The 27,978-nt window shown below is 42.6% G+C and overlaps 1 protein-coding gene across 1 annotated transcript in view; it reads right to left on the bottom strand.

Moving 5' to 3' along the window:
* The window catches only part of SLC7A11 (solute carrier family 7 member 11), a 61,984-nt gene that overhangs the window by 9,216 nt on the left and 24,790 nt on the right, over positions 1 to 27,978 (bottom strand). Inside the window, exons 7-10 of the mRNA XM_037397702.1 lie at positions 5,109 to 5,232; positions 3,805 to 3,908; positions 3,226 to 3,322; positions 58 to 207 (exon numbers count right to left, since the gene is read on the bottom strand). Coding sequence (XP_037253599.1) covers positions 58 to 207; positions 3,226 to 3,322; positions 3,805 to 3,908; positions 5,109 to 5,232 — 475 coding nt within the window. The remainder of the gene's footprint in view (positions 1 to 57; positions 208 to 3,225; positions 3,323 to 3,804; positions 3,909 to 5,108; positions 5,233 to 27,978) is intronic.

Here is a 27,978-nt window from a genome sequence, read left to right as displayed (position 1 = left end):
TGTACAATGGATAAGAGGGAGAAGGATTCACGTAAAACAGTAGAGAGCGGAGGTTACCTTGAACGGACGAGGCATATCAGGACGTTTATATCTGAGATAAATCAACCCAGCAACTACTAGTCCAATAAAAAGCCACCTGGCAAAACTGAGGAAATTCAGGAGGCTGTAGAGATCCCCGTTGAATAACATTATCATTGTGAGAGGATGCTGCAAAAGAAATACAGAGCAAAAAAAGGGTTTAGTGGCTTGATCTATTATTTTACAGCAGCGATGTCAAATTTTTCCACAGGGAGAAGCAGCACAGCCTTTTGCAGACACCCGAGAGCCACAGACTTCGGGACTGCCTTTGTCATACAATCAGGTGTGTGATCAATACCTAGCTGTCCCCTGAGATCACGTTTATCAATATACATCTGTCCCCAGTAGCCACATGCGATAATATATATCTGTCCCCTGTGACGCAGGCAAACACGCAGGCACACAGCCCACTGCATCACCAAACTGCTCGAGCATTGTGGGCACCGTTCTCACAGGACCTGACAAATATATTGGCCCACGGGGGTTTTCCTCACTCATCACTGATGCAAATGGTAAGAGCAGTTAAATTTTGGTCACATCTAATCATATGAAAGCGGAGGTTGCTAGGTGTCTTGTGGAAGGAAAAAGTCTTACAGTCCTCCCGGCTGCAACAAGGGGACTCGGTGAAGAGGGCATGGAAAGGGGTAGCGGCACACCACGGGATGCCAGCTGGGCACACTGGGGTGCCGCCAGCTTGTCTTTGCAGCATGCCTTTCAGGCTTGCAGGGTGTAGACTTATTGCACATCGGAAATGCAAACATTTCAAAGCAGAGAGAAGCATTTAGCTGTCACTCAGGCAGCTACTGAAGAGCAAGGAGAGGGGACGCCAGAATAAATACATTTCCTCATTAAAAGGTTGTTCTGAGGTACAAGGTTTCTGTGAGGCAGGCAAAAGCTTATGTACAAACGAGAGCGTTGTGCCTTGGGTTAGATGATCAGTGTAGACTGAAGGGTAATGCCTGGACAAAAGCAGAATATTTGTAGCTTGGATCAACTCCGCAGGGTAGTCTGCACTTGCCATGTGAGACACCCTACGCCCACAATGACACAGTCCTTGCATTTGGGAATGAAGGAATGAATCAAATGCATTATAGCCTTTGCTGTTCAGCAAGAGGGAAGATCCTGGCAGCGATGGCCTCTCTAGGTTTACAATAAAGCAACAGGTGAAATCAACTGCAGATGCAGTAAAACACCGGGCTAAATCTTTACATAAGGAAAACTAACTTGTATGAGTTATCTAGATTCACAGCCTCTCTCTCCTTTTTTTTTTTCCTTTGTTTTCTTTCTTTTTTTTTTTGTTTTGTTTTGTTGTTTGTTTTTTTTTTCCTCTTTTGAGCAGCGAAGACAGCATGGATTTGAACCAGAAGGATCAGTATTTCAAATGTGGGTCTCTGGCTTCCAACCTCCGATGACTTACAAAGTGGCTCTTCCCACACAGATGTTAAGCAAACTCCTTCTCTGTAAAGGTCAAAGGAAATTTTTTTTCGCCACTGAATTGTATTTTGAGCAAGATCTCTTCTATATAGACTCAGCCCCTAAAAGTTTAAAATCCCAGTTGTAAGCATGACAATGCAAGAAAGGGCCATGGACAGTGAAGGAGAACTACCAAGAGGGAAAAAAAAGTAGGGTTACAATCAGATTGCATGATTTCTTGGACTTCCTACACACACATCTATGAAATGCCAAGATATAAATACATAAAGAGATTTCTTAAATCCTAAAAATATGTTTTTATTTAACAGGCCTCAAACACTGAACATGCTCATTTTTGCAGTTGATCGTCAAGAGCTCTTTCCTTTTTTACAGTGTGCAGACTTTGGCAGGAGAAATAAAATAGGAAAATGTTAAAATGCAGGCTATTGATGCAGAATATATCCTGCAACTACTCCATTTCAAATAAGGCAAGAAAAAAAATTACAGTCTCTGAAGGAAAGCCATCTTCATATGAGAATCTGACTTTTTCAAAGGAAATCAATGTACTGGTGTAACAGGACCAGATGCAATAGCAGAAAACGTCTTTCAGAAAAAATATAATATGTTAATACATTTTGTGCATTTCAGTCCGCAGAAAACCATCAATGCAGTTTACCCAGAAGGTATGAGTACTACACCTGAAGAAATAAAATGCAAAGTAAATGCTTATGTAAAATGAATTCCATTAACTTTTTACTATAAACACATCGCCTAATTTTCAAAATTTGGAAGGCTAAAAATTCAACATTTCAGCTGGCACTTCAGAAGCAAGCTTTTAGGCATCTATGGCAAAAAAAACCCTGATTTAAATTCCAGTACAAGCATCCATTTTTACTAGCGCAGACTCACAGATGCACACGCATCCTCTGCTGTGGCTAGAACTCCCCACAAATGCAGAGGTCTGTCAAGGTACATAATAGTCATCGGTGCCGAAAGATGGGCTGAACACCCATGAATGATATGAAGACTGCAAGTGAAGTGAAAATCTTCCTGGCACTATGCAAACCGAGGTTTGAGGTCACTATTTTGACATTTTGTCCTAACATCTTACCATGCAAATTAGCCTGCAATGGAAACACATGGCCAACATTTAGCTCTGCTGCTATTTTAAAAGGCAGTAATAGGATTTCCACTATAGTACTGGTGGTTTTCCTTAGACAATTCACAGGCTATTGCCCAGGCACACGTTCTCTCATTTTTTAATCACCACTACACTGCACTGCCGAGGGTTCCCCTTCCATTATCTTAGTGTATAATTGTTTGCATTTTTCACTATAAGGTGGTATAATGAGCCTTTAGGGTGCTCCCAGATGCTGGTGTTTAGCTGCACTTTCAGTTAAATGAATCCCTTTTTTGCTTGTTTGTTTAACTGGAATTTGTTTCTCTGAAAGGGAACTAGCTCATCGCTAGCAGGTCCTTAGAAATAAAGGGCAATAAGACATGAATTAGGTTGCAGCAATAGGCAGTCAAGTGCTACCAACAAGATAGCAAGGAGATGATAGAATAAGAACAACTCCCAAATCTCATTCCTCTCTTTGCTGTCCTCTGCCCTGCCCAAAGCCCACGTACACATTAATAAATGGGACTCAAGCAGTGCCCAAATTCTGTTCGAATCCTCCAGAGCAAGCCTGTAATATGAATTCTTTTGCAGGAACATTTGTTTGTATGATTTACCAAAACAATGACAGCTGGCAGAGGAGTGTGCTTGCGGACATGAATCATGGAGAGAATTTCCGGAAGGTGACCCTCGCGGGATGCAACGAAGAACATCCTGGTGGGAAATAAATGTGGACAGACTTTAAATGTGCTCATTACTGTGACTAGGCAAAGCGGCTCATGAAAGTCACAGAGCCCAGCTGCACTTCTTAGGCTTGTTTGAGGGATTCTGAATGAAAAGACTGGCAGGAGAAGCCCATACACAGAAATCAAAGTCATCTCTGAAGGTGTCCTCTCCTTACCTTACACGATGATCAGTGCTTGGATTTAGTTAATATTTTCCCTCCTTCACATGAAACAAAGCAGCCATTAATTAAGGGCTATGCTCAGAGGGATCCCTTTCCAAACCATTCAGAGGGTTTTAACAATAAGGTACAAAACTCAACAGGAACAAAGTGAGAAAAAGCCTCGTGCCTGGTAAACATTTGGTTTTCATTTCCTGCTGAAGGAACAAATCCTACCCTCCCTTCTCCTTGCTTCCTTACTTTCAGTGCATATCCCATGCCCATCACCCCCAGTAATATTAGCAGCGCTCACCTGGAGACTGCAAAAATGCCGCCATTCATAGAGCCAAAGCAGGAGAGAGCAACAAATACTGGTACAGCTAAAGAAAAGTTTCCCATTAGTCGTTCGGCAAAGGTCTGTTAGAGGACAGAGAAACATACAGTGATTTTTCATAAAATGTGAAAGTCATTTTGCTCTATTAACAAATTATTAAGTAAGGTAAGTTTTATTTCATTTAAACCCCTTGTCTGCGTCCCTCACTGAAAGTTGTGCTATGCATTTGTTACCTCTTCTTTTGTGACACCAATGGTACTGCAGATGAGCTCTCCCACCCTTACTCCTGACTGCGTGTGGAAGACTGCCAGTTGAGGCAATGCCGAAGAGGTCGAATCAGGCCCTGATTTATGTCCATTTAGACCATTATGACACCAAAAAAGAAGACCCAGTCTGAATGGATCTGGGTTTGATCTGTACACCCCTTTTTTTTTTTTTTTTTTTCTACAGCCTTCATTTTACTTAGCTGATGCTACCCAGCGGTGTAGTCCATCCACTCACACTATATTGTTCTAGGTTACCAGAAGAGCCTTAACTGGAGTTTGGGGCACCACAGGAGACATGCACACTGTTCTTCAGGTTTGCAAAATGTTTTGTTTCTAAATCTCACATGAGCTACAGAATTTGGTCATTTTTTAAGTGCCGTGTCAATTGAAATAGCCATAGGCAGTGACACTACTGGAAAGTAAACGAAAAATTTTATTTCCTCATTGTGAGTCAGATACCACCAATATAAAAATCAGTGTCATCACCACAATTCAGCAAGAACAATCAAAGCAGTACTTCCAAGCAAGGTTGCCTTGCAACTCCTTCCCAAATGAACTCCAGTATTCAGAGCCACCCCCTTCCTAAATTCTTGGGACGCATGTTGTGCACAGACAGTGTTACTGCTTCTTGCTACAAACAGAATCGTTCAGAGCTCCCCCTTCCACCCTTATCTGTGTTCCCTGCTTCCCAGGAGCTCAGCCTACAATTTAGCACAGAATTTTTCAAGCATGTACTTGGCTATAAAATTTAAGTCCTATTGACTTTGTTATATCAGGTAAATAAATACACTCTAACATTACATTACAAATGCTATCGATGGCCTTAAGTGCAATCCCACTCATCACTCAAAAATCAGATTAATTTCACGGGGATGCTAGTATGTGGTGTAAAAGAGGAGCCATAGAAAAGCCTGACTGGATGTGTCCTCCCAATTTTTTCCCCCTGGAAATAAGAATATATCAACAAACACAACTGCAGCAGGGATACAGCTTTGTGGTTTTTCTTCTGTAACTTACCACTGCTACAGCTTTTGAAAGCAGCAATTCCCCAGCACTGATTGTAGTGAAATAAGCCACGTTTGTTAACACATAGCCAACTGTGACGATAATCATTGAAATGCATATTGCGAGGGGTATGTTTCTGAAATACACAAGGTAGCTCATTATTTTGCAATCTGGTTGCTATTCCCTGAACATGAAACAAATAACATGAGAAGAAGCCACTAATGATGGTGAATGCACATTTGGTGATCCCGAAATATCATAATTAGAAACTACCAGTAAAAAATAACACATTGAAACAAAACCATCTAGACAAAATAAATAGGTTTATAATGGAGAGGTGAGAAACCATTTGAAGGAGGAATCCTTTGGGGATGCCAAGAGGTTGTGGTCCCTGTGCTTCCCACACAGGACTTGTGGCCCATTTGAGCTGCCTACCCACACTGACTTTCAAGCTGAGCCCAACAAGTAGGCAGCAGGCATCAGTGCTTGAACCAGCAATAAGGCAGGTGACAGAGGCAGGTGATCCAGCTCTCTATCAGGAGAGCAATCACAGTGACATCTCCAACACACCTACTGGCACTTGATGACTGCCCACCTGGAGGCTGTTCGACACCTTCCCCTGGATGCCAAAATATGTAGCATGTGATATTCTGCCCTTTCCTCCTCTGTGCAATTCTTCCCTCGCACACCGCACCATATCCCAATTATCTCTCTTGCTATTCAGGGATACATCAGGGCAGGGTATGACACAGAAATAGGAACAGCACAAATTTGTACCGTTAGCACAGCACAAATAGCACTGAACAGTACAAAACCCCTGACAGCTAAAAGACAGCTATAACACACAAATAAACAACAACACCGAACTTTTGTATAGCATGTCCTCCCAGGCAGCAGAGCAGAAAAGCAGAACTACTTCTATTTTAAAGAAGAGGAACAGAGGCACAGTGAATTAGTCGGAAGCCACGCTGCAGGCAAATGTTCTAGTTAGAAAACCCCCTAGATGTTTCAAGCATTATTCTAGTCTCTTTCCACTTGATATCATTCTTGATATCACTGATATCTGCATAACACCAAGAAGAGACTCAGATCTGAAAGGAATATTTGGTCCTTTAATTCCAAGGCTGAGAGTTACAGTTGGGAAGACATGGTACATGCACTCCCTCTGAGGAGAGCTGGGAGCTCCTGCTTCACCACCAGTTCCTTCCAGCGGTCTAAACTGAGATTGCTTTTGAAAAGATGGAAGGGTTGCCATATTTAGAGAACTCTGTTGTGAAGATCACATCATCAGGTGGGAGAGAGGCAGAATGAGGAATTCTGGTTTTCCAGAAGGGACCACAAGCATAGTCCTAAAGGACTATTGCAAAAAAAAAAAAAAGGAAAAGGTGTTTTGAAAGCCAAGACAAAGAACCATTATTATCTGATATTTCTCTCAAACACAAACAGCTGGGACAGAATTTAAGGATCCTCTTCACTACCAGTCCTTATTTCTCAAATAAATCCTTGACATCAGTACGCCTGTATTGAGCTGAAAACAAGCGCTAAACTGATACTTAATGAATAAATAAATAAAGTGGAACGGTATCACTGTTGCGTATCTTGCCCACCTTAGTAGCCATGATGTCAAATATTATCATTAACTCAGACACACAGGCAGGTAGGTGAGAAGATCATGCTGTATTGCAGCACCAACTCTGGGTAGGCTTGACAACACTGCATTAACCCACTACCACCTCACGCACACAGCCTCAGGTCAAAAAGCTGGAAGGAGGGAAGCCGGTCATCTTATAGGATGTGCTTGGTGATGGAGAAGGCAACGGTAAGGACCGTTGAGCAAATAGCACAAAACAGAAGTGCTGTATTGCTGAAAAAAACCTCAAAGGTACTGACTCAAGAAATACTGAAGAACTGTATGTTGATATGTCTGTGCAAAAAATGGTTTTGTAGGTCAGTTGCCAGATATTTTGCATCCGGTTTGGCTAATGTTCTTACCTGACCTGGGTGTAAATTGAATTCAATCCACCTAGCATCTGATTCAAGGTACAGATACATGGTTTCAAAGCCTCTCAGAACAGATATTTTAATTATATCTCCTAGGTCATAGCTGAATGCTTCAACCACCAAGCTATTGGATAAATCAGCACTTACTCCAACCTTAAAAAAAATATTTTCAGCCAAAGATAGCAAATTCATACTGTTTTCACAAACACCATTTGAACGACTGAAACCACACTCTTAAACTTAACAAACTGCCTTTGTTCATTCTAACTCTTACCAAATATCTGCTTGCTGTATTCACTTCTAATTTAAATCCAAATCTAAAACAAAATGGTAGTTCAAAACTAAGGGGAACAAAAAAAAACAAAAACCCAACCAACCAAACATACAAATCATGCTTCCAAACATGACCCTTTTCTTTTCTTAGCACTGCGGGTCCTTCCTTGTTACACTGAAGAGCACTAACCCCCTCCAACAGTAATACCAAGAACAACAACAACAACAAAAAAAAAAACAAAAAACAAACTCAGGAGAAGAATAAAACCCCAAACCCAAGCCAGAACTAGTCAGCAAGCACTATTCATTAAAAAGCCTGCAGATTATAACTCATGCCTGGAGCAGCACAAGGGATGCTGTGACTTCTAAGCTCCCGAGTGCCAGCCTTCTGAGCGAAGCCAGCGCGGAGGTTGGACCTCCGTTTGCCTGCCGGCAGGAGCAACCCTTCAGAGGGCTGCTGCGCGCTCGCACACGGCCCCTCCGAGGGCTGCTTATTAGCTGCTGCATTCAGTGACAGATTTAGACAAAAATGAAAGGCCGGTTTCAAGATTTCAGGGATGAGTAATACAGTATGGTTCATTTCTCACTGACACCTCGGTTCAGATTTACACTCAGTCCTGGAATCACCTGAAAGCACAGACAGACAGGTACGAACCATATGTAAAACCCTAAGTGAGAGCTTTAATCGCGTCTTTTCTATCCATCCAATTTAAGAGGCAGCTCCTGATTTGCAACAGGAACCCATTATCAAACTCTCTGCTACGAACTACAGTCATTGCACTGGAATAAAAGCCGTAATACCATTACCAATAAAGATCACCTCCTTTCCTTGGAGGATCACTGTACCAATTTTCTTGTAATTTAGATATTCTCCTAGACTTCCAAATCTTCTCTCCAAATCAGGAAAAATCACACCTGAGCTCTGTTCTCCATTAAATTGCCTCTGTCGATGCAGATATCACCTTTTCCCTTCTGCATCCCACAAATCAAACGCAACACAGGGTGCTAGCACAGCAGTAAGACATTTCTGATATATTGCAAATTCACAGCTGCCCCACAGCTGGCGGGGGACATTCCGGAGAACAGAGTTACTCTGTGCAATTGGTACCTTTCTAGGTCTCTCAAGTTTTAGCCAAGAGAGTGTGCTGATTCACTTTTTAGGAAAGCCTGCTGGAAAGGGTATTGAAAACATTTGAGAAGTTAATAAATTCTATTGCCCTTCCCAGCACACTTGTAATGCAGTGTGACCCTTTAAAGTCAGCTGGTCACAGAAGACCCCTTTTATGAACTGTAACCAATTATAATCCAAACCAGTGAAGTCAAACACCAGAAAGCAAGCAAGTAATTAGGCACAGCAGCAGCTCTTTTCTTCCCTTGCTAGGTGATACAAAGCAAGCAGGTTTTTAAATGCAGGCTGTCGCCCGATTCCTCGCCCTGTTATGCCAGCATCTTGCTGCTGTCTCTCTGCACGTGTCAGAGGTACAGAACCAATGCATCAAAATGGAGAAGGGATTCCTTTAATGCTCGCTGCAGCAGTAACAGCCATGGAGCATGCGGTGGGGTAAATGACAGCATGGCTTCATAGCTAGTCTTTCCTCTTTTTCATTTCTCCCCTGGAAAATCACAATCAAAAGAAGATGAGAAGAAGTCACGTAATTTAATAGTGTCTGAGCTGCAAGCCCACAAAGAGCAGCTCCAGTCTGGAATATAAAGCTGGAACATATTGGGAAGGATTGAAGGGGGAGAAGCTGTGATCTGCTGAGGAGAAACTTTGCTACAATAAACGAGACAATACTAGCTCATTGCCAAAGTCAGTCATTGCTGAGACACATATAAGTATTTACAAATATGTGTATTTGAAAGGTGCTGTGATGGTTCCCATCCCTTTTGCCTCTCTGTTTTTATTCTGTGTTTTATTCTGTCCTGGGGGGTGGCCTGCTCTTAAATTTTGCATCCTCTTCTCCTAACAGATGGGTGATACTGTAATTTTTTCACACGTTGACTTGGCGAGAACCATTTGATCCCTTCAGTGCAACGGGCTGTCTTGTAGGCTGCTTTCTGCATGAAAAACAGACATCACAGATAAGCAAGTTTATATCAAAACATACTGCTTTGCTCTTCAGGGTTGGGGACTGCCACAGCTCACCTGGGAACAGCAAGAGATATAGGTCAGGCTCCGGAACACAGCACTTAGTAAGCCAAGCCTATATGTCATCAGGTCTTGCACCAAAGTCCTGGGAATATTAAATTCCCAGAACTCTCCCGCTGCTTTCTGTATTGGATTTGGTTATTTTTTCCAATGTCAGGTTATTGGGATAAATTTTGCACTTGTGACTTCTTCTGCCAAGCTTTGGCCCTATGGACAGTGCAATGGATGATTAGGTATTTTTTAAGGGTGCCAAAATCTGGAAACAGTTCATTTGGAAAATTGCTTAACAGATTGCAAATGGTGAATGTTATCATCACACAAGCGAACTTTTGAAAAGGATCTTGAAATGCCCGTGGTGGTAAGTTTTCAACTAAAGAAATACAGCATATACAGGTTCATGCACATGAAAACTAAGCAAATCCTTGCCTGGAAACCGTGTGAAGGAATTCGGACTTTTCCTCTCTCCTTTCTTTTTTTTTTAGTTTTATTTATTTATTTAAATGTAGCAGGGAGTTCCATAGCACACTAAAGGCATGGTTCATCCCACCTAACCTTACCAGTTAATGAACTGATTTGTTTTGTTTCCCGGCTGTGTCCCACTGGAGCAGCTTTTTCCAGGACAGCCAACTCAGACCGAACATTGCAAAACCTGGCTTTAAAACAGAAGCAAGGAAATTATTTTGGCATGGCCTCTAAACAGCAAAGGCCATGGCGACAGTGTCTTTCGTACTTGTGAACTCAGCAGACTCAGTGGGGCATATTTGACTGTGCTTGTTGTTTCACAGAAAGAACAGCCTGCAAATGGTCACAGCCTTTAGTGTTTGCTGTTTGTCATTATAAAAGTTATCATTAAACTGGGATATGAGCTGTAGACTCTGGGAAGGTTCCTCAGCTGATTTACTGTTGTTGTTCCTCTTATGCCCAGGTTCTCTCTCTGGCTTTCTTTCTCTTCTCCCCCACCCCCACTCCCATATTCAGTCTACTCTGTGTTTTTCCTCTCAAAAATATTTGCAGGAGGTACAGCAGTACCAGTGCAGATTATCAGATCTATGATTCTGCAACACCAAAGGTCACATCCAACACCCAGTGGATATCCTGATTAACTGAACCCCATGGTCTAGCTCCGGGGCTCTTTACAGGCTCTAGAAGGAGAAAAATTTCTCTGAAGCCATATACAGTATAGCTTGGCAATGCATTTCAGCCCTGTACAGCCACAGGGTGGACTAGCTGTACTGCTAATGCTGAATTTCTCTGGGATGGCAGACTCCTCATTGACTCTTTCTGGGAAGCCCAAGGTAATTGTGCTTTTTGTGTCAGCTGTTGTGGTTCTCCATCATAATTGCTTTGTCTATAGGGCAGAAGGGGGAAGTCCTGGTTTTGAAGAGCAGCTAGGGATGGGTAAATGTTAAAACACAGATACTCAATTCAATTTTAATCAACATTCAGATGTTTAGAAGCTACACTAATTGTCTCTCATCTGATTTTTTTTTTTTTTTTTACATTTTTTGATTACATTGTTAATATTTTCCTGATTCAGGTTTCCTCAGATTTATTTTTTTTTCTTTTTGATACTGATTTTCTTCAAAGTTCTGAGAGAAAAGATGAATATCGCAAAAGACTTTCCTGGAAGCAGCTTCCGCTTCTACCTGAGGAACAGCCTGCTTGAATATCACCTTGGCAGTAATACACAAGACATTTCCAAACCACTATATAGGTTTGGCACTAATGTCAGCACCTCAAGGTCTACTCAGAAAAACAGCTGATTTGAAAAGGATTTTTCTTGATTTTGAGATCTGTTGAGGTTTCACTCTGAGATGAAATGCAAAAGGAAAGCATTGCCCTGCAGTAACCAGTAGCCATTTCAACGCAAGTTGAAGTCCTGAGCCTACTTCAAGCAAATAAAGCGTTGCAGTCTCCTGTATCTGAGCACACACAATACTATGGTTTTTAAGCCATTGGCCATTCTTAGGTCTTCACCAGATGGACAAGATTTCTGTCTTGGTTCTAAGATATATTTTTTTCCTAAGAAACTTCATACTGAAATGGTCAAGTTTCCCATCAGAAGTTTCAACTTCAATGAATCAAAATCTTAAAGTGGAAAATATCTTTTTCTCAGATTTCCTGACTTGCTCTAGTCCAAAACTCTCTCCTTCTAGGCAAACCCTCCCAGCTGAAGTCCCAAACAGAAGCAGATCCGTTAACAGCCCTTGAGAGACTGAGGATAATTATTATGCTTACAAGGTCATTTGCTTTATTCTAATAGCGATTCAAACCTGGCTGCAGCCACATCATGCACTGATTCAGGCTGGCAAGCCAAACCTTCACCAGAGTGCCATTTTCACTTATGGCATGGCCCGAGCCCTAACTCAACAAGCCAATGCCTTTTATGAAACAGCTTTCTCTGAAAGGCAGAAGGGATTCCTCTGAAACTTGGACTGCTGGCTAGAGAGCCCTCTCATGTTCAAGCAGGATCCTCAATCTTTTTGCATGGAGTAGATAACATCCCTGGCACTCCCAAAGAGAACTAAGCCAACAGAGCAGATATGAAAGGTGACACAAAAGACGTTCAAGGTTACAACACTCATTGTTAGCCACACCGTCTTTGCTTAGTCATGCACATTTCTCATACAGCAAGCGCATTAAATACTGTTAGCAGCCAGAAAGCAAGCACAGAGCTGAAACAATATGAAATGCAAGTAACATAGGGGCTTAATTTTTAAAAAAATCTCTTTAAAAAACAAAATGGAACACAGATTTGAAACATACAATATATATCATCCCCTGTGACTTCTCAGTCAACTCTTGGATAAACCATTTCCACATGTCCATCAAGTGCCAGTATTCAACATCTTCACTTTACCTCATCTGCAAACTTCCTGTACAAAGCTTATGACCATCTCCAAAAGATATATGAATAATCAAACCTGGTTTTTATTTTGCACTGTAACAAGACCCTGAGCCACACCACTCCCGAGGACTTAAATGTCCCAAGGACCTAAGCTGGCTTTTCTTTCCCATTGTTAATGGTCAGGCCCAGGCACCCCTGCACTGAGCTAGGCTTGCCCTGGGGGCTCAGGTCTGCTTGTTATCAGAGAGTTTGGGGGGTTAACTAGGGAACGGTCAGGTGTCTGGAAATGTGGGCAGCAGCTGAGCAGGATCTCTAGAAAACAATCTGCATTAAGCATTTCAGAACCTGAAACAACAGTGAAGAGGCTCAGATGAAAATGTTCATTTATCTAGGGCATTGCAATATAGGTGGTTTAGGCTGGACCTGTAATTAAAAAGGTGTCTGCCACCCTCTTTCACAAAAGCTTGCCTTTTAAAAAGCAGTCTAGTCTAAATTCAAAGGATTCAAATACAAATGTATTGTCACACCAGGTTTTGATTAATGACTTCCATGCTTCTACCTAACATCAGCGTTTTGACATCCTTCCTTTATTTCATTTGTGGGAAACTTTCATCTACTCTAAGACATTTGTGACCTATTCCACCAGAGATGCAAAACCTCAGGTTTTATTTTTATTGCCTAGCTCCAGCTCAACCAGGAGATGAAGGAAGCACCTCTGCTCTTTCACAAGCTCCAGCATTTTATTTTCTTCTGAGGCCTATTTGCTGGAAGTGCTTACAGCACTGCCAGTAGCATAGATTATTGTGAGAAGCAATAGTAAATCACAGTGCTTGCTTAGAGGCAAGGAAGCCATAACCGCAAAACTGACATGGGGTTGTAAAAACAAAACACCTGCCTGCACCAAGCTCATGTATGGAAATGAAGAGGAGTGGGGGCAGAGGCACACTTCAAAGCACTTCCTCCAAGCTGCCTTATCCAGCACAGGATCGCAGATCTAACCTCCTCTTAACTGCGCCATAGGGACACACACCTCACTGCCAAACTTCAAATAAATGGAAGAAGAAGGGTGTGATGTAACTGCGTGTTAAAAGTAACTTTATTTGTTGCAGGAGGTTCTCCTGGAAATTTTAAATTACTAATTCCCTGAGCACCTGATTTATGAACAAGGTCTACTTTCCTCTGGCAGAATCACTGTTTTGTAGGAAAGACAGAGTCTCCTGAAGTTCCCTGCAGAGTTATGACCCAGCAGGGCTGCCATCCTGCATGGCCGCTTTCCCGTGAAGCACAAAGGCAGCCATTGGCAGAGCACTGGCAATAGTTGGGGAGGGGGGGTGAATATTTAGCAGTATAAACAAGGGGATCTGAGGCAGGAAAGGAGCAGACTGGGCCTCACAGCTGAGAAACCTAAGCCAGCAGCTACCACATAACAATAACATCATGGCCAGGCAAAGAGATGATGGTAGTTACAAAAGGAACCCCACTAAAACCCCCTCTGCCTGTCACAGCATCCTTCCCACATCCCCGCCGGTACCCCAGGATTTGCAGCAGCAGGGCTGGGGTGGAAGCAGAGCCCTGCCTTGATCCATAGGTGTTTCTATTGCCTGTGCTGAGGACACATGTTTCTGATTTATGGCATGGCAAATGGCAGTGCGACACTTTGAGTAATGCAAAGGAGCAGGCTGGTGAGGCTGCTATCATTCCCAAAATGAGCCACTCAAGTTCAGAGCCTGGGAACAAGCAGCCTGAATGCAAAATGCCTTGCTCAGCTCCAGCGGAGGGTACGGGAGGGAACGCCGCCCCCTCGGCCCCGCAGCTGAACTTTTTAAGAAGCATCGCTGGTAGCATATTAATGACTCCTTGTGGTAACAAGGGAAGACAAATTCTTAGGTGCATAGGGGGATGGAGGGAGCAGCCACGTGTCTCTGTGTGTGTGTGTGCATAAAAGGAGTCAGGTTTTTCATACTTGTTAAATTCCTTGACATTTAATTTTGAGCTGGAGAGTTTCTACAATGCCAAGGATCATAAAGGAACAATTTGCTGCTGTATGTTACCATTGATATTTCAGCATGAATGAAAATTGCACCATTCGGTGATGAAAAGAGCAGCTACTTGTAACAAGGAGCACCATGGAAACTAAAATATCATTTACCAAGAAAGGCTTTTCTTCTGAAGGAATTCAAGATGAGAAAAATAGTAACTGTGGGTGCCTTGAAAAATTAGCATTTTAAAAGATATAAAAGGGTTTAAATGAAATTAAAAGGAGATGTCTTAACAATACTGCACTGCCATGAAGGCGGCTGTCTGGCAGATAAATAGTTTTCTCTGCAGAAAGCGAGGAAATGAGGCTCTTTCTAAGGACAGCCTAGCAGACTGACTACAGATGTGGGACAGCCCTTATAGCACACTGAAATAACCCTGTAAGAAATTACTAAGTTCTGGCACAGAAGAGGAATCCAGAAAACTCCAAGTGTGAGCTGAAATATGCCTTTGTAGCATGCAGTAACTGGAGGCACTTGAGTGGAGTTCAAATGGGAATATCAACTTTTTCATTTTATTACCTTCAGTGCTTTGAGAAAGGAAGTATCAGTAAGCTGAAATCCTCTCTCACTAAAACTTCATAATACTTCAACGACAATCACATGCATAGAAGAACATATCCTTTTCTTTTTTTCTTTTTTTCTTTTTTTTGAGGCTGACTCACCTTTGCAGTTGCACACCGTTCAGTGTACCTTCTGCCAATGAAGCACTACCTTTCCATGCTAAAATCTTAAAATGAAAGTGGTCATGGAAGTTTATACAGAACTTACTGCACTGTCTCTTATTCTGACTCAAAATCAACCTATTAAAACCCATGCACTTATGCCATCAAAAAGCCCTACATCCTGGCACTCCACAGCACACTGTCCACCACCAGCCTCCCTGACATCTGCACCTGAAAATAAACCTAGCGAAAACACCAGCTCTGTGCAACAGGACAGAGTTATCTGCTGGTTTAGCAAAAGTGCTTGCAAGGCTTGTTTCAGTAACCAAAAGAAGCACAAAGTAGATGGCAGGATTTGGGCCACTCTGGGGGAAATTATTGCTTAGGAGCAGAGAAGATATGTAATTCATTACTGTCCAGGGCAGTTCATCTACAACAGCATCCTGACTGACAACAGCCAACACCGTGCCCAGGTTGGGACCTGCTGGTGTCTGGGATAGCCTGCAGCTACTCTCCTCATGGCCCTCACAAGCACCAAGCAAGAATCCTAAAGCAATCCTTGATTTTTCACATCTATAAAAATACTTTGTTCTCAGACTCACAAGAAGCTCATCCTCTAATAAAGTTTTGCCTAAGGAAAAGAATTTCATGGCCTTCTATGCTCTTGTGGATGAATCTTTACTTTTATCTGGTTTTGTTTAGCAGCTGTTTTTCCCTGTAATAAACAGATAAGACAAAATAGAAGTGCCTGTCATTCCTTTACTGTAGGATGAATCTAATTCTTCTTTTTTCTAAAGTAACTCCACACAGAAGTTAAACCTCTTCTCATACTGGAGTGCTACTGCAGTTCTCTATCCTTTCTCGTGATCTATAGAGGAGGTCTCTCCATGCTGTTAGATCTTTTCAAATAATGATACCAAAACTACTCTTGTAAGGGACATTTCATTCCATCATACTTCAGTCCACTTTTCTGCAATGACCAAAATATAATGACAAGGTGAAGATGCAAACAACAGTACTCCCTCAACAACAAGTGTTAGAAGCAAATGAGGATTGACATAATAGACCACAGCAGTGCAACTTGTAAAATGCAGATTATTCACTTCACAGCTCCTCTGGAGCCACTGTAATCTTATATAAATCCTCTTAGTTTACAGTTCATGGATATAGGCTGTACTGTAATTTAAATGATTGGAAACCCTTATGGGTTGTTAGTTAAGAATTTTCTTTCCTTAAATAAAACATCACTGTCATTATGTATTTAGAATTCCAACACACTCACAGCCAAATATCAAAGTATAAGCTACACTGTAAGCAACTCGCTTCCAAAACATCAGTACACCCATCGGCACAGACATAGAAGAGCTACCACGTGGGGAAGGGGTGTGCAGGGGAACAGGAATCTGATCACTCTTTGGCTGAGAAGAACCTACAGCCTCCTCTGATGGAAATGCTGCGATCACACAGAAAAAGATATGTTAATCTACAGGACAAATGCACAATGCCAAATTGTCTTGTTTTGATATGACTATTATGTATCTTAAATACAGACCAGCAATTTCACTACTTATCAAAGCTGAACAATCAAATAAGACAACCCCATTTGAATGTCTCATCCAAAAAGACTGTGTCAAACTTGAGTAAGTTATTCTGCTAGCTGAACCAAGTGGAATATATTCCTCTTCTTGTGTATGATAATACTATTACTACTGATATTTTGGCCGTGCTGTTCTAAAGGGTAAGTACTCTTGATGACATGGCAGGTGTTAATAACTGTTTGTGCAGTTATGAAACTCCAACCTGATGCACATGAGCACAATAAAGAACATACTAGCCTTGCAAATTTAGTAGTCCATTCTTTCATTTGTGTTTCATCCTCCCATTCTGTATTTTATACCATTAAAAAATGCTATCTCACTTTCTCTGTCAGTTAGTTGCCAGGCGCATTAGCCTGCAGAAGTTGAAATGGTGCTCTAAGGTTACTGATAATGGTATGCAAACTGCTGCTGCTTCTGCTATAACACCGTGATCACCTCACAGTGGCTTAGCACGCTGCACTTTGTAATTTTTGAGGCTCAGCATTGAAGAGAAAAGGAACCAAAAAGAGGCACAAAGAGGGCCCTCCTCTTCTGCAGCCAGGAAAAAATGCGCCATGGTACAGATCAGAACATCACACTGGTAGCCTCTGTCATATATAGCTACCCACAGGTAGCGGGTGTTGGCTTGCTTTTACAAATAACAGGAAAAATGGGTGTGACACCCCTTTTTTTGATATAGAGCATGTCACCGACACTGATGGCATTCATGAGCAAATACTGCTCTACACCTATGCAATTTCATCAGGAATTTCATGGCTTCTGCAGGGTTCTACAGTGGGAGTTCAGTGCTATTTGAAACCCAGATTTAAATTTTGGGCTAAAACGTTAAGGTGAGTGCTCAGAATCACCTCCCCCACAGCCTGTTGGTAAATTAGGAAATAAAAGCACTAGCATCAGAGCAAACCAGGCTCCTGTTTAAAAGTGGGAAGAGGAAAACCCAGAAAGGTCTGCCTACACTGCAAAGCAGCATCAACACAAAAAAATTGTATAAACCACACTTGCTTTCTTTCACCAAGAGTATAACCTGCACAGGGTCTGAGGTGCTCGCTGCGGAGGCTGTGGGTGAGCTGCAGTGGCTGTGCCCTGTACCCAAAGGCAGGCTCCGAGCCACCTCACACGGACACAGCTTTGTCACCTAACCCAGCTGTTAGCCCAAAGGCACAGCCCAACAGCGGTTATCAGCCAGTGCAGCCAGGGGGTTCAGGCACTGGGCTAGCATGCCAAGGGTGCAATACATCATAGTTAAATGAAAAACCGCTTCTCAAGCCAGTAGTTCTTACGCAGACAAAATGTTTGCTGATTTGGCCCTGTATGTTTGGCATGGACTCAGTGCTGTGGCTGACGTAAGTGTACAGGTACAGCTTTATCTGATCCCTACTTGGAATATATATATATATATATGTTTTGCTTTTTTGGCTTGTGTTTGGTTGGGGTTTTTGTTTGGGTTCCTGTTTGGGTGGGTTTTTGGGGGGTTGGATTTTTATTTTTTTTTCCCCCGCCTCATCTGGTTATGACTGATCTGGTGAGTTTAGTGAGTTTACTCACTTTTCTACCTACCACTAATGCACTGCTGTCTCACCTGTTTTCCAGGAAATTCAGTCAGCCCACCTGCTTACGTACCACCTAAAAAGAATGAAAATGTCTAATGGCAGCCTGGGACCTTTGCTGCGGCCAGGAGAAGAGCTAGCTTAGTCCTGAGAGATCCATGATCTCCCCAGTAAAATACAGTGTGTTTTACAGCTCTGGACCTTTAGCTGTACATCAGTCTTGCAAGAGATTTTTATTCCTGCAATGAATATTCTGCTGAGCAGCTCAGGGTTCCCATAAAGAGGATGCCGTCACCCTTCTGTACAGGTACCACTATGTGCCTTAGTGCAAGAGAAATAGACTTTGAAGTCAGCTCACATGTACTTCGGGTGGGGAAAATGAAGGAAAACACAGGGCAGTGGGAACTTCGAAGGTTACATTGTTTTGTTGTTACATTACATTAGCCTGCTGGTAAAGCAGATTAGGCTTTTGCCAGCTCCCCGGAGAGATTATGAATAAACATTTGTTTTACTTCCTTAGCTGGGATGATTCATAGTAACAATGATTCACATAAACAAACAGAAAAAGAAGGGGGGGGTGGGGCAGGGAGAAAAGGAAAGCAAACACACCTTGTGCTCAGCAGGTTATCACATCAGCAAGCAAACTGAGCCACGAGGGCTGGAAAGGAGCGACCCACTCTATAGCCATGCAATGCTGCACAGCCCAAACCGAGCAGCCGCGGCGGCCACCACCCCGAGCTGAAGACAGCATGGAGGCTTGTCGCATCCTTATGCCCCAGAGCCACCAAAGCTCTGTGACACTCTGAGCCAGAGGTGCTGCAAGACTCTGCGACAGCAAGCCAGCTCCTGCAAACCTGCAGGACTCTGGGTGCGCTGGGGAGACTCCGCCACCGCTGCAGAGAGAGAGGGCAGGCAGGATGCTCCAGCTGAGTTCCCTGAACTTTGGTTCCTCAAAAGAGCTGCCACAGGCTTGGCAGAGGATGAGAAACCTGGCTGAGGTTTTGCCTTTTAAGCGCCCACTTCCATGTAGATATTTGCCTCTTCTCTGTGCGCTTCGGGCAATACCTTCACCCACACCTGGTTAGGACACCTTACATCACCTGAGTTAAATTGACAAAGGCGGTCAGTTGTAAAAATCAAACTGTTGAAACATCCTCATCCCCTGCAGAAGAGATTAGCCCAGACCCCCTTTCTCCACTACTCTTGGATCAGAAAACATAAGGCTGTGCATCACGGCAGCCCACACACCTGCCTGTCCACCCACACCACTCACCAGCCCACGGGACCCTCTCCCACCCAGCAGACACCCCTCCCTCAGTGGCAGCCTGCCCGAATGATGCACTGTCAGAACTACAAACAATCTTCAGAAAGTTTCAGTTGCTTCCAGAATTCTGAAGGATTTAATTCATTTTCATTTTAGCTGGGCCCTTTATCTTAAAACCACCAAGTCTACCTAAACAGAAACAAACATACCAAAGCCGGGACTTCTGAAGTATTGCCTTCATGTAGCTGCTGCCATGAGACCATCAGGCAGGCAGCCTGCTCTCCCATCCCGCCTTACCTCCTCCCTCCTAACAGCACGCACAGGACCACTACTAACCCTGTGTCCTGGCATATATCAGCGCGATATGGCCTCTGCTGTTGCAATTTATCTTTTCCCTTCTCTGTTTCCTTCCATCCTCCAGCTATGTTTGCTGAATATCTTTGATTTTTCAGGTAGCTGACTGCCTGTACTAACAGCTCTGTGGTATCTTTATTACATTCTTGAGACACAAAAGGAAATGAAATCAGGTCTTGTATCAGACAATTAGGAGAAAAAGAATACCGATGGCACTATTAATTTTGATACACATACCCACAGTTAAAACCCAGCACAGCGATACTGATCTAACCCTGCACCTATAGCATTCATTTTTGTTCTTCCATTTTTCTACTTATTCTTCCTTAAACAATGCCAGGCATGTGCTATGGGTTAAATTTGACTGTATGAAATAACAAACCATACTACAACAATCAAACAGAACAAATATAGACAACTACTTTTTTTATTACTATAATTATTATTTTTAGTATGTCCTCAGAGCTTAGGTATAAAATCTGCATTTCCTAGTTCTGAATATTTCCATGGCCTTCAGCTCAACTTTTGCATGAGTAGGAGCATTTTATACAAAGAATATAAATGTTAGAAGAGGTAATAATACAAGTGACCTTGCCTTTCTTCATTTGATAGTGAATTATTAGTCTCTTCAATGTGATTTTATGAGACATCCTTATTGTCACCTAATTAATGATCAAGCTATATCTTTGAAACCTTTACAGGTGCTATAGATTACATCAGTCTTTTCTAATTTACACATATTGACTGGCATACCATTTTAAACCCTTTCACAGGTAGGTCTCTATGGCAGTCTATTTCTAAAAAGACATCATATATATATATACATGTATATATATTTTTTTTTACATTAAAATAGAAAGATAGTGAAGTGGAAGTAGGAGATAGAAAGACTGGAAAGCAGCTGAACCGATTCAAATACTAAATTGGTGCTTAGAAAGCAACTGCCAATGACAAAGATACTGGTGCCTGAAAACTGCACCTGAGGATCACCTCTCTCCCTCTCTGGTGGTGTGGGATTGCACCACAGGACTCGGCACTGATATAAGCACCAAAAAAACACAGAGTGGGGAAAGAAAAACGAAACTGCACAAGGGAAAAGGCAAAAGAAATAATAACATACGTTGAATGTGTGTGACGTACACACTCCTGAGCATTATAGACTGTAATAGTATCCATTAGGTCGGTCCTTACCTAAATACGTAAGGATAACATGCAGCCTCTGGAAAGCAGTATGCACACACAGCAGCTACGTCCGACTGCCTGCAGAGGTAAGGAAGAGGCACAGTGCCCCCTGAAACCTGCAGCCTTTTAGTTGTTCCTGCTGCTGAAGCCTTTGCTCCCTGTGATCTCTATTCCAGATGACAGGTGAATTCATGCAGTGAGTCATCTTCCCAGCTCCTCTGCTGCCTGCATATATTGCTCTGCTGAATTCAAAGCACCGCTCAGACACAAAGTGCATGTGTCAAAGACAAGGCAGGGGATTTGGGTTTGCAGAGTGTCTTTCTGCGTACATCTGGATCACTCCAGACCCAAGGCAGCACGGCACACCTTGCTTTCCAGCTGTACTCTCTGCTTCCTCTCTCTCATGACACAGCACTGGTGCTGAGGAGGACCCCACCGCACCTGTGGGGCGAGGGGCACTAAGGTGTGGTAGGAGGGATTTGTGTTCAGCAGCCTAGAACAGGGGAAATAAGAACTAAAGGACCAAATCCGCATCCTTGGTTAATTATGAGATATTATACATGGTAACTAGTGTGCTGGAACTCTCAAAAATTGCACGGCCAAAGAAAAGTCTGTGCTACAAGACCATGGGCTAATCCATATTATCAAATACAAAAACCCAGTTCAATGCAATTTAAGAAAAAGAAACCCAACTTCTTGGATGTCAATTTGGGTTAGCAATTTCAATTCCATCCTGACCTTTGCCATGTTTTAACTGAAGCTGCTAACACACTTAAAATGTTTCCCTTGCTCACTCCAGCTGGTTCGAAATATTTTGTGGACTCAGTGACCCACACCAAATCCTACTACAGACAGGCCCCAAGTATGGCTCACAAGCAAACTGCAGCTCTTGAAACATTTGCATGTCTCACATGTGGCTCGCTTAATTGCATCCATCCTCAGCAGAACCAACAGATTGTCAAAGTTAGGGCATTTACAGCACATCTCACGGGGGCTGGAATGGAGAGGGGAGAGAGAAGGAGAAGCTGGAGCCAGAACTCAACTGAACCTGCCACAGCATCTGCTGCTCCAGCATGGACTTTTCCTTCAAGGTTCTTTTACTTGTGACTCTAAAAGTTCCATTCACTGACATGTAGGATAGTACAGCAGCAAAAGCAGTACATCCTGAAGGATGTCTGGTGGCTTTTTACAAAAGCTTTTTCTTTCTTATTTATTTAGTGGTATCTCCGTTAGGAATTAGGACGCATTGCAAGAAAATCTGCCCGCAATACTACTACGCCTAAGCTGAGATCATAGCTAACCAAAGAGTATTTTCAATACTTCTACCCCCCCAGCTTCATAACTGTTTCTGAATCCAAGCTGCCTTAAACTACCACCAAAAAATCAGCTGAGATCAGGTGCAAAATTAAGTAATAATTACTCCTTCCTACCAGCAAGTTATATTTACGAAGCATATCACATCACAATTAATGCCTGCATTGCCTCCCATGTAATATTTTGTCAAAAAATTCTCAGCCTGATGCTGAGATGGTCTTCTAGTAACACAATTTGGGAAATCCCTGTGTACCAAAGTATATGACAATTAATATCTACTAAACAATGAGTTTTAGTGAAAAAAAAAATTATAAATAAAAGCAAAACAATTCAAAAAATTTAGATCTCACTCATAAGAGAATTTTCAGCTTGCAGCAAGAGAAGCAGCATCCTTTAATTTTTATTTTTTTTTTGTGAAGTGCAAAAAACTAGTTCCTATACTGAGATTTCAGAAATCTGAACACATCCACAAACATGCATCCAAGACTGAAATACTTTGTTTCAGATATGAATTATCAGTCATTTATAAAAAACTATAATGAATGAGTTGACGATGTGAGGTGCATAAGCAGCAAGTAGTTAATAAGGTTAGTGAGAGAGCAAAAGTGAAGGAAAGTTCATTTTAACAAGAACAGTCTCATGCTGGTAAGGCAGCTCCTCTATGAGCTAGTAATTATCTGTTTCTCCCTCAAACACACACAGATACGATGCTTTTTCAAGCAATTTACTAATAGCACAACCCATGTTTGATTTTTAGGTATATTTGACCTAGTAAATTAATTTACTTTCTTTATTTGGCAGTTTCAGCTCCCCATTAAAGGATTTTACAGTTCTGAAGACGTGACTGTGAATCTATCATTTTATCCCTCTCACAGGGTGCAATTAAACTGTAGCCTGTTATGCTGTTAGCTACAGTAAAATTTAGGAAGAATAAGATTTTTATTATTGAAGTGACACAAGAATAGCGGGGTGTGTGTGTATAATTAGAACATCCTCATTCTATGATGGAGAATAAGTATTCAAACAGAAAAATAACCCAAGACACAAATAATATATCAAAGAAAAAAGGCAAATGCTCACTCAACTGACCTGGCTTTCCCTTTAAGGTAATCTGATGAATTCACATGAACAAATGGGCTTTGCAAAATATTTGAAAGATTAGCATTTGTCTGATTATCTTCAGATAAAATATCACAATGTAATCCTATAACTTCTGCACTGAGTATTTGGCAGTTTAGCCTGACACGAAGAAAATTAATTGGAGTCAAATGTATCTTTTATGAGCAAGTGGAACAGAATAATGCAAGGAAGACTTCAAACTCCAGGTACCGAAGCTACTGTGCTTGTATCTAGGCAGGATACCTGCTTCCAGTGTCAGGTTTAAAGGAACTGTATGCATGCCCAGCTACTTCGTGGGAAAGGCTCATCCAATGTTTATTTAAAAATAAGATTGCATCCACATGGGGAACACACCCAGGTGTTAGTTACTCATGTAGGGACCTACACACACTCCTTGTTCCACTGATATTATATGAGACTTTACAGGACTGGGACCTACAGAAGCCACACCCAGGGTGTAGTAAATCTGCTAAAGCTTTCAGTTCAAGGAGTAGGCACACAGATTTTTAAATCCAAAAAAACTTCCTCATAATGCTTCCCTATAGCCCATTACTTATCCCTGATCTTGGAAGGACATGAATGCTCAAAAAAAGGAAGCCAGGAGATGGTAACTCCCATTCCATAAAGTGGATTTAGAAAGGGGAGGAGAGAAAGGAAGGAAAGAGGAGACAAGACGAAGTAACCCACCCTCCATTTCCACAGCAATTTTGTGCCTGAGCCAGTTCTCCTGAGTCCCAGTTCAGTGCTTCAGCTACTCAGTCTGTCTCTCCTGAATAAAAAGGAGTGGTGAAGTGTGTTTGAAATGACAGACAGCGTAGCTGTGGGGGGATAAACTTCTGACTTTATTCCTTTTCTGATGCCTAAGATAATCGATATCTTATTAACATTCCTCTTCAGAGTAAAGCTCATCATCAAATTAAAAATAGCAAAAATTAACAGAGAAGCAGAGAGGCAGAAAAATCAAAGGCTTGTGTCCTCCCAGTTAACATTAAAAATATTTTTCATTGTTATGAGTACTAGGAATAACTAGCCATGGTCTCGACTAGTAGTGAGGAACAGTGCAATTCAAGTTTCTGATTGATTTTGGAGGGAGGGGGCATCCTAACGTGATGTGCCAAAAATCAGATGGCTACAAACAACCAGGGAGCTGGAAGACGTGTCTCAGCCACCGCTCCCCTCCCATCCATCTGCATTTCTATAATGCTTAGACACCCTGAAAAAAAACCCTCTAATACCACATTTCTCTCACTCATAGATGCAAAGTGTGACTTTAAGCTTTAATTAATACAAATGGGTAGTACACGTTAATTGGACATGGCACTTACATTACTTAAACTGAATATAAAACCAGATTATATCAACTATGTTGAAATCCTGATTTTACAAAATGTCTGACGACATCAAACCTTGGTGACTTGCTATACATCTACCGCTTCTCCGTTCCTTAGAAAAGAAGGAATAAATGAAGTGCGAAGAACACTGGAAAAATCTAATAGACAAACTGACTAATCTCAGACCCCAAGGTCACAGCAAAGCAATTCATTTCTTGGCTTTTCAACAGCACAAGACATGATTTATCAATCTGAGAGCAGGCTTATAAACACTATACATCTCAATAATATGTTCTTTGCACTGTGTAACTTTTTAAACAATGATAGATTGCCTGGGCTGGACCAAAGTTATTTTACAAACAGACACAGAATATTTGCAAATGAAATGGCCTGATATGGGATGGGGGGGGGAGGAGAAAAAAAAAAGGGGGAAGAAAGGATTATGCCACATAGTAGCTTTACTTAACTGCAACTGCAGAGGATTCTAAGTTTTTGCTGAAAAATATTTTCAGAATCCACATCCTTTAAAAATCTCCTATCTATCATTTTATACAACTGAAATTGAAGACCACTGAAGGAAAAAATATTTCCGAAGTTCAACAACACTAACAACATCTTACACTGTTGAAGAAATAATATGATTTCGAGTTAGAGAAGGACTGTGAATCAATTTGTAGCCAGCAGGCGCAGGGAGGGGATCCTGCCCCTCGGCTCTGCCCTGGGGAGGCCGCCCCGGGAGTGCTGTGCCCAGCGCTGGGCTCCCCAGTTCCAGAGACAGGGAGCTGCTGGGGAGGGCCCGGCGGGGGCTGCGCAGGGGGTGAGGGGCCTGGGCACCTCCCGGGGGAGGGCAGGCTGGGACACCCGCGGCTGCTCAGCCTGGGGAAGGGAGGGCTGAGAGGGCTCTGATCGATGGCTGCAGACATCTTCAGGGCCAGCGGCAGGAGGACGGGGCCAGGCTCTTTCAGCGGTGCCCAGCGACAGGGCGAGGGGCAACGGGCACACGCTGAGGCACAGGCAGCTCCCTCTGAACGGGAGGAAGAACTTCTTCACCGTGAGGGTGGCAGAGCACTGGGGCAGGCTGCCCAGAGGGGCCGGGGGGTCTCCTTCTCTGGAGACACTCAGAACCCGCCTGGACGTGATCCTGTGCAGCCCGCTCTGGGTGACCCCGCTTTAGCAGGGGTTGGACAGAATGACCTCCAGAGGTGCCACCCAACCCCAACCATTCCATGATTCTGTAACATCTCTAGCTGCCCACTTGATCACAGACTACCTTAGAGTCACCAAGGAATTAAACTCTGTGTTTCCCTTCCCTTAAGGTGAAATAATACTTTCTTTCTATTCAACAAGAGCCTAACCTGTATGATGTGAAGCATTCAGGCTCATCATCTGCTCACACTGAGGACACGGAACATAATTTTTTTAAGCAGGATTCTCTTTGGCCAGCATCTGACACAATCTGGCCCCGACTTTGACAAGGCTCTGAAGACATTGCTGTAATGTAAAACAACTCCTGTGTTATTTTCTCATCTGGAGTCCATCAAAGTTCCTGACAAACCCAAGCACTGATCCTGGACTCTGCTCCGCCTGGGAAGGGAGGAGGGGAGTGCTGTTCAGGCATGAGCTGCTTTTAGGGTCTTGATTGAAAAAACTTGGTCGGTTTCTTGAGAGTACAGAGTGGGTGCTCAAGAATACAGATGAGCTCAAAGACTGTGTATAAGAAATGAGTTTGAAAGTTCAACATGCTTGATTTCCAGTCCTCTAAATTTACTGCTCCAGGCAACATGGCTCCTGTCAATTTTCAGGTGACAAATTCTCTCTCAGAGCCCTGGCTGTTCCTTCATTCACTTATTATTTAAACAATACAATACGACCTTAGTCTGAGTAGGGCTGATCCTTATAATGTAAGAAAATCAAAAAGATCAAAGCTGCACGTGACGTGGCTGCATGAGGTTATTTTGGTGAAGCTCAGCTTCAAGGATTATTCAGATATTTCATTTCAAGCAGCAATCGCTATTGACCACATACGCAAAGCACAGTTTTCAAAAGTAAAAGTAATTTGTTATTACACTTCAACGTTGTTCCACATATTCTTGATAATAAAATTTTCTCAGTCTCTTTTAAAAAGCATCATACATTAAAGCAGCTGAACACTGCAACCACAGCTCCTTGTAAAACAAACATCAACTTCATGTTGCTTCAGGTCCTACTAAGGCTGTATGAGGGAAGCACTTTAACAAAGGGGAATAAAGAAATGAGTCCAGGCTTAAAAATGAGACATCAAAAGGGGGTTTAGCAGGAGACAGAAACAGCTACTTTTACATCTTATGATAATTGGGGTTATAATAATGTCCTTTTTCTTATACAAAAGAAGAGACCGTGACATTTCAAAAGTGAGAATTCAGCAGTACTTCCAAAAATCTGTTCGAAAAGTGATAGCATTCACTTTCAGATATCTTTTTCCCCCTTTTTCCATTCTCCTTTCTATAATTTAAGGGCACTTCCCATCCACTTGGCTCATTTCCACTGTCTCTGTGTCAGCTGTCTCCATCTAGGATTTCACATTGCCTAGGTATCTCAGCACCTCATCCCCATAGTATTTATCCTACTTATAGACCTAAATCTGCAATTTATTGCTCCTAGGCAGGCTGCTGCACCTACACAGCCTCCCACAGCCTCCAGGAGCCCTTTCTGCCTGTACAAACAGCTGCTCCACTGGAGCACAAAGGCAGCTTTCAGCCGGGCAGGATCACGAGCATCCCCCCTTCCCCTGCCTCTCTCCTACATTTCCAATGGCGCTTGCTGTACTCCAGCAAGCTTTCCTGGTGCCGGACATGCTGCAGCAAACAAAGCAATCCTTATCTGGAACAATTTAATATCCAAAAGTAGATGTTTCCACCTTCCCATGCATTTCAGGATGTATTCTAGGGCCCTGACTCATCCCTCTCTGTCGCCCTCCACAATACCACAAGAGCAGAGAGGGAGCCCAGCACTCACCACATAAAAAGGGGTTTAAGGCCAGGTCTCAGCAAATGTGGCCCCTTGGCAGCTCCGCTGTAACTCCTCTCTCTGCTGGAGCAGTTCTGCATCCCCCCTGTTGTAACTGTGCTATCCTCCCCACAACGCTTTCAGTACACTTCACTGTGCCTTTGAGGCAGGCTGGATAACATGGGGACGGTGCTGATCATTCATCTCAGCACCAGC

The sequence above is a fragment of the Falco rusticolus genome, chromosome 1 (assembly GCF_015220075.1).
Source record: "Falco rusticolus isolate bFalRus1 chromosome 1, bFalRus1.pri, whole genome shotgun sequence".
Classification (NCBI taxonomy): Eukaryota; Metazoa; Chordata; class Aves; order Falconiformes; family Falconidae; genus Falco; species Falco rusticolus.
The sequence above is the reverse complement of the archived record's forward strand: the minus strand, read 5'-3'. Positions and strand labels throughout refer to the sequence as shown.